At 31.3% G+C, this 12,425-nt stretch overlaps 1 protein-coding gene across 1 annotated transcript in view; it reads left to right on the plus strand.

Moving 5' to 3' along the window:
• Positions 1-258: 258 nt before the first annotated feature.
• LOC118189057 (uncharacterized) overlaps positions 259-12,425 on the plus strand; it is a 124,120-nt gene continuing 111,953 nt past the window's right edge. Inside the window, exon 1 of the mRNA XM_035359591.2 lies at positions 259-377. Within this exon, the coding sequence (XP_035215482.1) occupies positions 329-377 (49 nt within the window). The 5' untranslated portion in view covers positions 259-328. The remainder of the gene's footprint in view (positions 378-12,425) is intronic.

The following is a 12,425-nucleotide window of genomic DNA, read 5'->3' on the forward strand; positions in this document are numbered from 1 at the left end:
GCCTGTCAAATGTATTCTGCTCACGGGAACTCACTGTGGCCAACGGTTAGCCTGGAGTAGTGCAAAATTTCATATTTTCAATCTGCTCTTTGGATATGAAGCTTCACATGATCTCATCTAGATAATTTTTTCGAAAAGCCTCCATTCCATTCTAACGAAATCTTAAAATGCGCGGGCCGCTAAAATTTGACTGCGCGCAATGCAGCGACGCAAACTTTCGAAGAAGATGCGAACATTTTTTCTTCTGAGAGAGGTAGAAAACGGCATTCGGGAGGGAGATGGGAAGCCGTGAAGTCGAATCGTTGCTGCTCTTGAGAAGCAGTTACTCATGAATGTGCTAAAGGCTCTCTTCCTCCTGCTCTTCTTCCTGAAGCCTGGTAAGAACATCTAATCTCGTTATCTCGTTCTTCAAAATGATAAAATATTAGTTAACAATATTTTTAAAAAATAAGTACCTCAATAATAGCTTAGCCATTATTGAGAAACTTCTAATTTTAAATTTTTAATAATTTAAATTTACTATCTTTAATCGTTTAACTTTCTAAGAGAGGATTAGACATTTACATTTCAGTGTTTTAAAAACTGTGCATGTCTTTTGAATACTTTTCTAGTTTCTGTGTGTCATGCATATCTCTGTGTATTGTTAGATTAGGTACTTTTAAAGTTTTCGTTAATAGTATGCATTTTTTTTATATACCGTCAAATAATAGCTACTGGACTTTTCACTCCTAACATTTAATAGAGAGGTCCTAACCAGACTATTTAAAAATACAAAGATTGTTCGAAAATATAAACAGCAATAGTAATCATATAAGTAAAAACTGTAAATGAAATGTTTTATTTGGAGGGCTATGAGCATATAAACTTGCGTGCATATTTGAAGAATTTATACGGATTAGTTAAATTACATATATTATAAAGTAATTACTATCAGTGTTGAGCATTTATACATATAAGGATAATAATTCTTGTAGACATTATTTTAATGCTTTTTTTGATAGAATAAAATTACGTTTACTAGTTGATAATTATCGCACTACTTTATTTATTTGTTAACTACATATATCAAATTAGAGTTCTTCTTTAACATAAAATTATTTAAACCAATGGGATATACTTACATAAACATTTCAGATTTCCACTTACAGAATATTTTACAGAGATGGTTAATATCTACTATTTTCTAAGAGAGAAAACATAAACCAAGAATCAAATTTACTGTCTGAAGAAAACGAATTTTGATATAAGTATTTATGCAAAACATAATTCGGTAATTATATGTATGAAAAATGTAAATACTTATTAAATTCTTTTTTTAAAGCACACACTTGCATCGAAATGTATATGATATAACCATCTGTTAAAATTAATTTAATAATATATATGTTAAGTTCATAGAGAAACGATAAAACTGAAATAACAAATATTAATCATTCATTTCCGAACATCTTCTATGAAACATTACATTATTTCGATGTGTAAGAACAGACGATCGTGTTATAAATCTAATTTTCTTGTTCTGCATAAATGGTAGAAGAAATGCTTCTAAAGACTGAAAAATAGTTTTTAATTATTTAAAACATACCCAGTCAACGAATTAATAAAAAGGTAATATTGAATTGTATGCCCTAAATTATTTCTTCCAAAGCCTTATTACGCATTAGTTAAATGCATGCTTATTTATTATTCATTTTAGTAATAATTTAGTATTTTAAAGAAACTTTAAGCTATTTAAATTTCATCAACATTTTGCATTTTCAGTACCATTGTAGATTTGTTAGAAGGCAGGTATGCTAATTATTATGCAAACAATTTTATTAGAATTTTATAATGTTATTTAATTCATATGCATTATTTCACGTCTGGAATGTTTTGTTATTATTTTATTGTATCACACATTCATAAATTTTGTCACTGGAATGCCAACAATTAATTTAAACCTAATAATTTTAAATTTTATTTTCAATTATTTCAAATTTGAGTGGTAATTCAAGAAAACTAAAATAAATCAGACTAATCTAAAGCAGTCTATATTAAAGGTACAATGAGTAACAGTACATTAGTTCTGTTGCATATATTGAAGCAAAAAGGAACTAGCGGAAATATGCAGGACTGCTTTCGTAGCTTTGAATAGAACCTGCTTCTTCAGTCGCAAGAATGAAAATGACGAAAGAGAAGCTTGGGTTTACGTATTAGCAAATAGACAGGAATGCCAGCTGTATCAGAAAGTGAAAACAGTTATAAAAACATTTCGTTAAAAACTGAAGGTAAAGATGAATTAAAATTGGGATCATTGACTAGAAGGGAAGGAGAAAATTATAAGAAACTTAATACCTTATAAATACTTTAATTGTAATTCTTTTACATGGTGCAAAACAAAGGGATGCTTTGGCCTTTCCTTGTCATCATTAAGCATAAAATTAAGCAGAAACAATTAACTTACCTTTTCATCTCCCATACAAATCCTGAATTAATAGAACTACCAGGTAGTCATCCTACAAGTCAGTTCTTAAAAGGTATTTCACGCATACCGTGATTCAGAAACGATGGAAAGTTAATATTATAAAGAAATTAGAATTTATATGTGAGTTTGTTATATTATATTTATACCTTTTGGACCAAAGATGAGTTGGCCCAGAAGGGCTATTAATTTCGAAATGGCATTTTGTGTCGAATTACTATATATGGCTCTGTCACTTTTCAGATTGTTGCCGCCAAATATTATCGCCCTATATCATGTTTAAAAAAATTAAATGTTGAGGAATCTGCATTAATGTATGTATGTTTCTCTCACATACATTAATGCAGATTTAATCAAGGGTGGAGGACAATGTTATTCAAACTTTGATAGCACTAAATTCTTTATTAATTCATTAATAAAGAATTTAGAGCCATCAAAGTTTGAATAACATTGTCCTCCACCCGAACATGGGTACTTGGAAGCTCGAATCTTGAATTTCGAATTTGTTTTATTATCTCTTTCATATTTTTAAACTTTATCGAATTTTTTATCAAGAAACTCTACGATTTCAAAACGAGCAGTGGCAGCATACTGCGCGAAAGACTGTCTCCGGCGCGCGAGACTGTCTGCCGAAAATTCTAAAGATATGGTGTTTTCAAATACTTTTATTTCTAAGGGGCATTAGCCTGAATGATCTTGAAACATGTATATATGTGTAAGTGAAAAAGACGCCCCTCGGAGCGTAATATAAAATCTGAAACCATTCAGATTTTTTTATATATTATTTATGTAATTGTTTATGTGAAGTGATTCCTGCAGGAAGAAAATTTTCCGTCAGAGAACAGAAACTTGAGTATCGCTTGAGTTAGTCTTGAAAATTCATGGCAGACCGATCTCGAAAATAAAAAATCTTTACGAAGACCGATCTCGAAAATAAAAAATCTTTACGAAGACCGATCTCGAAAATAAAAAAATCTTTACGAAACACTTTTAATTTAGCCCTGCTGTCGGCATTTTAACTAAAATTAGTCAATCAACAGAACTTTGTGTACGGGAGAAACTGCTGACAAGTTCTTGGTAAAAACTTAAAGCAAATATCTGGCTTATGGATAATAAATCCTAACTCATCTTGAGGAATCAATCGACACAATACACATGATTCACATTCAAACAATCGTAAATCAAAACACCACAAGAATGGCATCTTTCAAAAAGGTCTCCTTATTCTTACCGGTACCGTTAAGAATGTCAGAAATTAATCAGAGCATTTTTCGTATTATCATGCAGCAGCCAAACATATTACCATGGACAGCTTTCTTCAAAATCTCCAACTATACAGCAGATGTAACGGTGTCATGTATTTTGTTTTATAAGTAGCATCCCTATTTTTGCAGCTAATTAAATAAGTGTATATCCTGAGAGGTACTTTATTTAAGTTTCTTTCTTCTCATTTTTAGGCATCTTCACACGAATTTAGAGTACTTTCTTTTCTTCTCTCAAGAAAACCTTCATACAGTAATCCCAAACACGTTTGTTGATACACAGTAAAATCATAATTTATAAATAAGCCAATAAATAGATATATTTATCTATAACTATAGAGAGTTTGACGTTCTTTAGTATCATAAACTAAGTCCAGGCTCCGTGCAGATATACAGCGTATTATCGCTGTGCCTCAAAAGAACTGCAAAGTCTTAGATAAGGTTTATAAGGTATTTTCTCCCTCCTTACAGCATGCCTTCTTGGTTTAAAGTTTAGCACACTCGGCACGTATTCGAGAGGTCCAGGGTTCGATTCCCAGTGACGGCACTGCTCATTTTTCACGTCTCCCGTATAAAAATAACCTAATTACTCTACAAGTTTAACAGAATATTTTGTTAAATCAGAGTTTTAACGTTAATGAACGATTCTTGCTTGACAAGCTCAGCCATCCCTAATGGCGAGAAAGTAACAGTCAAATTCAAGATTTAAAGATAAATTTAGTAGCCAAAGTCTGCACAATTTATCTAACGCGAAGTTAGCTCAAACTTCTCCCTGGCGTAACAATTTAAATGTTCAGCTAAATACAAAGCCGGAGAACCTAATTTTACCTGAGCTAGCAGAAACCTAGTAACGTGGCTTCGAGAGGCAATCCGAAATACTCTTAACGTAATTTGCATTCTGGTAAGGAAACGGAAAGAAAAAGTGAAAGTAAGCACTAAAATTATAATAACTGTTTAGATTATCATAACAGAACCTTACAATTATTTCAGTTTTTGTTTTTGCAGTTTTATTAATTATGAAATTAAATTTTATGTTTTATTAATTACATATGTTATTAATTCTAGCTCTTCCTTTCAATTATTTATTACTCAGCCTCATTGTGTCTTGGAATCTTGTAAATGCGTTTGATAGGTGTTAAGATCTAGCATTACTTTTTAAAATCGAAGCAGGTGATAAGTTCAAAGTATGAGGTAATTCCTACCTCCTTCCAGCATGCCTTTGTGGTGTAACGGTAGCACACTCGGCGCGTATTCGAGAGATTCAGGTTCGAGTTCTGGCGAAGGCACTGCTCATTTTTCAAGTCTCTTGCTTAAGAAAAAAAATTAATTTAATTAAAAGTTAAAATTAAAAAAATCACAACGCTTTCAGATTTTATATTACGCCCAAAGGGACTTTTTTTTAATTTTGTGTGTTACCTTTATTTATTAAATATCCTGTTCTTCGCACTTAAACCATAAAATTCAATTTAAGAGCAATATCGCAAAATAATTTTAAATTGAGCACATCTATAGAATTTCGGATACACAGTCTCACGCGATGGAGATAAAAATGTTTTTTTCTGTACAACATTGCCATTTCTCGGTGTGAAAACCTTGAGTTTGTTACTCAAAAAGTCGTTAAAAGTTTGCAAAATATGAAAGCGATAATAAAACAAATTCCAAATTTCAAATTTTGGCATCCAGATGCCCATATTCGCAGCAGGATTACGTCATCCAAAATTCGATGGCTCTATGTACCTTTGTTTTATCACAATGCGAGAAATATACATACGTTTATTCAGATTTTTCATTATTTAATTTCTTCAAATATAATGCAAGACTCTAACATTTGGTGGCAACAGTTTGAAAAGTGAAACGGACATTTATAGGGAACGAACGCAAAATTGCAAAACGAAAAGAATAGTCCTTCAGGGACAAAGCCTCTTTGAACTAAAAAAAAAAAAAAAAAAAAAAAAAAAAAAACCAATGACGCTACAAATGTACTCAAATTAACTAAACTATATTTAACTGAAAGTATGGTTTACACCTTAAACTAATACAAATATGAACCTATTATCTGTATGGTATTCCAAAATCCATAAAGCCAACTATGCATGATAATTAACACGTTATAATCGATATTGATAGGTAATGAAATTTGTCTGTATTGGCGTTAAGGTCGATTTGGAATCCCTTGAAGAAGGCACTTACGTATGTAACTTTCCTATCTTTACAGAATAGAGACACTTAGAGTCTGTCAGTCTGTACCTCTTGAAGGGCTGATCATAGAAACAGATGAGTACAAGATAACATGGATTATATTTTCTGGATCAAAATTGGGTTGGACCCTGGGATAAATAGCTTGGGTGCTTAGCCTTGATTGAAAAGCTAATTTAATATTCTCAGTAGTTTCTAAAATCTAGGAGAGATCACTCTCGTTTTAGCAGTCCTTAATAAATTTCGTCTGAAATAAATTAATTCAAAAAAATTCAACTCACAGCTGGCTGCTCATAATTGAAAAGTAATTGTATCGTTGGGAGGAACTGAGTACCTATCAAAATTGTGTATGCAAATCCAGAATTGGTAAACTATTATAAACTCGTCTGCTTTTAATTTATTCAACTTTTTATAGTAGGACACAAGGAACACTAAATTGTTCTAAATTGAATTGCACTAAACTTCATCTAAACGGGCATTTTGAAAAGTAAGATTTCACAGAAGAAGCATATTTTGCAGAACTGAAAATGTGACGCAGATTTTACTTAAATCCGCATAGTCTCAACTATTGACCCTAATCATTATAAGGTTTTAAGTACTGACCCCAGCCCTATTGCTCTAATTAAAAATTCTGATGTGTACACCACATGACTTCTTTGTACGGAATATTAAATTATACGCATTTTTTCTTGCATTTCATTTAAACTTATTGGATTGAATTAAATCTACTTCGCCGACAGCGCATAAACCACAATAGAATAAATGCATTCTTTAAAATTCACTCTAGTATTTGTTTACCATAGCGACACTCTGGCGCTAGATTCACTTAACAGTATTATATTTCGTTCATATTCGTTTCCTTACGTACAGATATCAAGCAAAAACATCGTTAAATTGCATTCGATAGCGATCAAAATGGATATTTTCGTTGAAATATGCTGCCTGAAACTTTTCGCGATTACAATACTTCCTTTTTACTTCGTACAAGGAAGCAAAAATAATATAAGCTTGACAGAAGAGTATCAAAAGGAACATAATGTTATTCTATTTATTAAAGTCAAAATTACTATTTTGCCATCCCAACTTTAAAAAGTGAAGAAAAAAATGCATGTGTCAAAATTGGTTTAAAACATTTTATTCTGCAAATTTGCCATTTGACGATAGTGGGCGTTCTAGTCGACCTTCTGAAGCTAATGATGACAAATTTAAAGCCATAATCGAGTCTAATCGTCATACAACTGATTACAAAATACAGCAAGAGATTAAACGTATCACATACAACAATTCTATTTGCATAGAAAATACTGAGTATGCGATTATATTCACAACACTAATCTACAAATGTTCAGCATTCTTTGATAAGTAAAAACGCTGAATTATGTAAAAAATTCGCGTCCAAACTCTCAGATTATGAGTGCTAAATTTCCTTTTAAATAAAACAAAATATCTCTTTCTAGTCCAAAATAACTAAACAAAATAACGTTTTCTAACTGTCCATCTCAAAACTGAAATTTCAATTAGAAAAACACTGGATATCTATAAATTAATTAAAACCAGATGTTCTATACGTTGCATGAAACTTTGGCTCGTAAGCTTTATAAGCATTTCCTAGAGGACAATTTCCGTCTTACTGAATCATGATAAGAAGTTTAATCCTCAAACATTTTACTGTATGAGGCCCATATAAAAATTGAGAGTTTTTTCCTTAACCTTCTCTACCTGGGAGTTCGTGAATTTCATCAGTATTAAACTCTCTAACAGATACGAAACGTCTACGTTCATTCTCGAATATCTTCGCTAGTTTTTCACATAATTCATTGTTTCCATTTATTGATGAGTGTGATGAATATTTTCTTGTGAATTACATGAGATGAATTATAGTGATGAATATTTTACAGAATGTTATTTTTATCGATGAGTGTAATGACTCCACTCATTGATGAGGGGATTAATATTTAACACATTGATGAGTGTGATGAATATTTGGCACACGTGATGAATACAGATTGGAAATTTACTTTTCAAGGACTGCGCAAAAAATGTGATTTTATGTTTGCAAAATACTCCCATTCATTGGACAGAAATCGTTTCTATAAAATTTTGTGCTTTAATTTAAGAAATATTTAATTAGCTTCAATATTTAAAAATTTAAAGTTTTGACATTAGTTTATTTTAGGACAAAGACACATTAGGTTATTTTGAAGCAGGAGTGCTTGAAAAATGAGCAATGCCCTCGCTGGGACACGAACCTGGACCTCTCGAATACTCGCCGAGTGTGTACTGGTTACACCACAAAGGCATGCATAAAGAAAGGAGAATATACCTTATATGCTCCCCCTTTCACGAATGTGCTACCGTTACACCATGAAGACATGCAGAAAGGAGGGAGAAAATATTTTATAAGGTCACTTATTTTGGACATTTATATATAAAATAGGCTAAATTTCATTCAATATAAGTTACCTTTTAAAATTTTGAAATGATATTTAAAGTCATATTAATTCATTTACTAATTACTATAGTTAGTTCCTTATTATTTATTTATTACTTTAATTAGTTTAGTTCTTTAACGTTCTTCAGCTCGCGAACTTTATATTAATGGAAAATAACATTTTGGCAAAAGGGTTTAGACTTAAATTAGTTTCAGACTGTTTTTATCTGAAAGGATTAAGAATTCTACCTAATTTAAACGTTTTCAGCTGAAAGGATTAATTAACGTATAATTAACAAATTTAATTTGTAGTTAAAGTTCCTAGGCTCTATTCTCTTCATCTCGGTTCTCATCAGAAAAGTTACACCAAACTGAATTCTCGTGAAATTTTATTCTTTATTCTTTTGGTGATAAAGCTAGCTAGCTACCTGTGAAAGTAGATGCAATTTAGAATTTTTTTAATTTCCTTCTACTGCAAATAGGAAAAACAGAAGCCAACGTTCCAAGAACAAAAAAGCTGTGAAATAAAAACTGCCTTAATAAAATAGGATCCTGACTAGGTCGATATTCTAGAATGAAATAAATATGGTAAAATATTCAATTTCTTCGAAAGCTTTCTAGAAAAGGCATACAAAATTTTATTAATCTTTCGATCCAGATTCAACTTTTTTAGAATAAAAAAAACTGAAGAACATATATTCTGTTTCACTTCGTTTTTCTTATACGTAAGTCAGGATAATTAAATTAACTGGTGGGAAACTGTGCTAAGAAATACATTTTTGCTGCTGTAATTTAAAAAACAGTCTATTCTTATTATTAGATAAACTAAGTTAAGCCAGTTCTTCTAGCTAAATACAAATAACAACAACAGACAAATCACTGCTATTCATTTAAGAATTCGGGTAGAAAGCAGAAGCAAGAGAAACAGATGGAATAAATTTTGTTTCTGATGCTGACTAATTTACTTAATTATTAGATGAAAGAGTACTTTTTCTCCTCATCTCACTCAGAGTACGCGTTTGTTAATGACAATAACTAACATGAAGAAGTTTAATCATAAATTGTGACTCAAGATCATACAAAAGGATGAGACATTTTTAAATACAAATATCTATTCCGCATACTCCAAGTATTCGAATAACGTTTATATAAATCAATATCATAAACGTTAAGAGTTTTTGTTGATAGATTACATCCATTTGGAACATTTTCAATTAGAGGTCTTTTAGTATTCAACATCATTCAAAAACCTAGTGCAAGGTATCTTATGCCAATTAACCGGTTATTAGGATTTTGATTTTTAATACAGCTTCTGCTTTCCGCATTTCCGTTGAATCTTAGTGGAGAAACTGCATCTACTGCTAGTAATTTTTTCCAGCTCCGCTTAATATTGATATTCCGGCTTTATCAGTCTCGCTAGCCGTTCAAATAACTGAGACAGCTTATTCTATTGAATGTGTAGTCTTAGATTATATTATCAACTGTGGAATTTAGTGGTTTGTTATTCCGTAAGTGAAATATACACTAGTGGTGGTTTTGTCTGTAGCACAAGTCATGCCTTTATGTTGACATACATGCCGTTTAAATACGTTCCGTAAAATAATTGAGCCGGCTTATTCTATTAAATATGTAGTCTTAGTTTACGTTATCAAATTTATCGTTATTGCGTAAGTGAAATATCCACAATTGGTGGTTTTGTCTGTAGCACAGGTTGTACCTTTATGTTCAAATAAGTGCCGTAAAATAACTGAGCCAGCTTATTCCATTGAAACTGTAGTCTTAGTTTACGTTATCAACGGTCAGATTTTTAATTGACCTTTATTGCCTAAGGAAAACATCCACAAGTGGTGGTTTTGTTTGTAGCACAAATCGTGCCTTGGTGTTCAAATATGTGCCGCTTAAATGCGTGCCGTAAAATAACTGAGCCAGCTTATTCTGTTGAATGTGTAGTCTTAGTTTACGTTATCAACTGTCAAATTTAATTGCCTGTTATTGCGCAAGTGAAACATTTACAAGTGGTGGTTTTGTCTGTTGTGTAGTGGTAGTTTACGTTTTTAGTCTTGTCTGTTAGTACTGCAGTACTTTACTTCTAACTTCGATTTATAAATAGTAATCCTGCAACAGAATAAAGTGTTTTATTAGAGTAACTAATATTCTTTAGGAGGGTTTGGCTTGCGTGTTATAAAATAAAAACTTCCGAGTTTCAGAAAATAAGATCTGAAGTTTAATCAGTGCTGACTAAAATAAACTATCTCGAATTTATGATACTGCTTAACACTAACATCATTACAGGGTAATAGTTTTATAAGATTACATTATTACCTTATTATGACGTTAGTGTTAGGTTAGAGTAATATTATAAGATTATGAAATGTTTAAGTAATCTGTAGAAATACAAAGGAATTCAAAAAGAATGAAACTACTTCTTACACATTTTGTATAATTCAGGAAACATTAAGTAATTTGCGATGAGTATTTACATATTTTTTATTTGTGGGCCCCTGTCAGCTGACATACATCCACAAGGTAATCAAGATTTTACCATAAATACTGCAGCAAGTAAACAGGATCACCGTACAGCCTTTGGCTGATGTGTGGGTGGCTTCGACAAACTCGAGGTACTTATGATCTTATTCGAAAAGCCACCGAACTATCAACGAGAAATAAGTGCAACTTGCACGAAAAGGACTCAGTTTTCATCTCTATGTACACAGTTTTTGAAATGTATGCATGTTGCAGCCTCGTAGAAAATTTGAAAATCATTATCAGCATAAAACTCTGATATTTCTACAATTCGTAGATAACTTAGCGATTCTTCTGCAATGAATCTTTACTTTATACTAAGAGAATAAATTACATTTCTTTTTCAATAACCTTTTGTCGTAATTATAACTATAAATTATCACCTCCTTGTATTTGTGCAGCTTTCTAAACTCTCTTCAAAACGCTAAGAAATATATGTAACTTATTTAAAAAAATAAGTTACATATATTTCTGTGTTGAATGATGTGACTAATTTTATTCTGAAACAATCAGGGTTTGAAAGATTTAACGAAAATGTATATGTTCCTAATTTCAACAAATACGAAAAATTCTATTTTTAGTCCAACGGGATTTGAATCCCGAAGGACTATCAGTTTCGTTTTGGCATTTTGCGTCGGACTCATAAATGTCGGTTCACTTTTCAAACTGTTGCCACAAAATGTTAGAGTCCTGCATTATATTTGAAGAAATTAAATAATGAAAAATCTGCATAAATGTATGTATATTTCTCGTATTGTGATAAAACAACGGTACATAGAGTCATCGAATTTTGAATAACGTAATCCTCCAATGAATATGAGCATGTGGAAGACCAAATTTGAAATTTGAAATTTGTTTTATGATCGATTTCCTATTTTTTAAAACTTTGACGAATTTTTGATTAACAAACTCAAGGATTTCAAAGCGAGCAATGGCAACGTTGTGCAGAAAAAACATTTTTATCTCCAGCGCGTGAGTCTCTGTATCGGAAATTCTAAAGATATGCTCGTTTTAAAACTATTTTGCTATATTGCTGTTGCACTGGATCTTATGGTTTAAGTGCGAGGAACATGATATTTAATAAAGAAAGGTAACACACAAAATGTTAAAAAACGCCCCTTTGGACGTAATTTAAAATCTGAAACATTTCAGATTTTTTTTTTTTTTTTTTTTCGTTTTTTATGACTCGCTTGTTTTAATTAAAAATTTCTATTTATAATACATAATTTTCATATTAGGAATACGCAGACATTTTTGCGTTGAAGATTGCTATTTTTATTTTGTACTTGAATAAGCTTTCATAAATTTAGCAAAACCGCAAAGGGGGGGGAAAAGCGGTTTAACAACTGATAACTACTGATAAACAACTGATAAACAAACAACTGATAGTTAAACAACTGATAGAACAACTGATATTTTTTATAGTTGAAAAAACATAAAGTAGCATCCATGAACAATAACGCATACAGATTAAGAACAGAATTACATATCTATTTCTTTTTCAATAATCTCATACTAGAAATGTAATTAAAACTTACCGCTCCCGACGACA

This window comes from Stegodyphus dumicola, chromosome 10 (genome assembly GCF_044657685.1).
Source record: "Stegodyphus dumicola isolate Sdum_Otavi_A_Nest chromosome 10, ASM4465768v1".
Lineage (NCBI taxonomy): Eukaryota > Metazoa > Arthropoda > Arachnida > Araneae > Eresidae > Stegodyphus > Stegodyphus dumicola.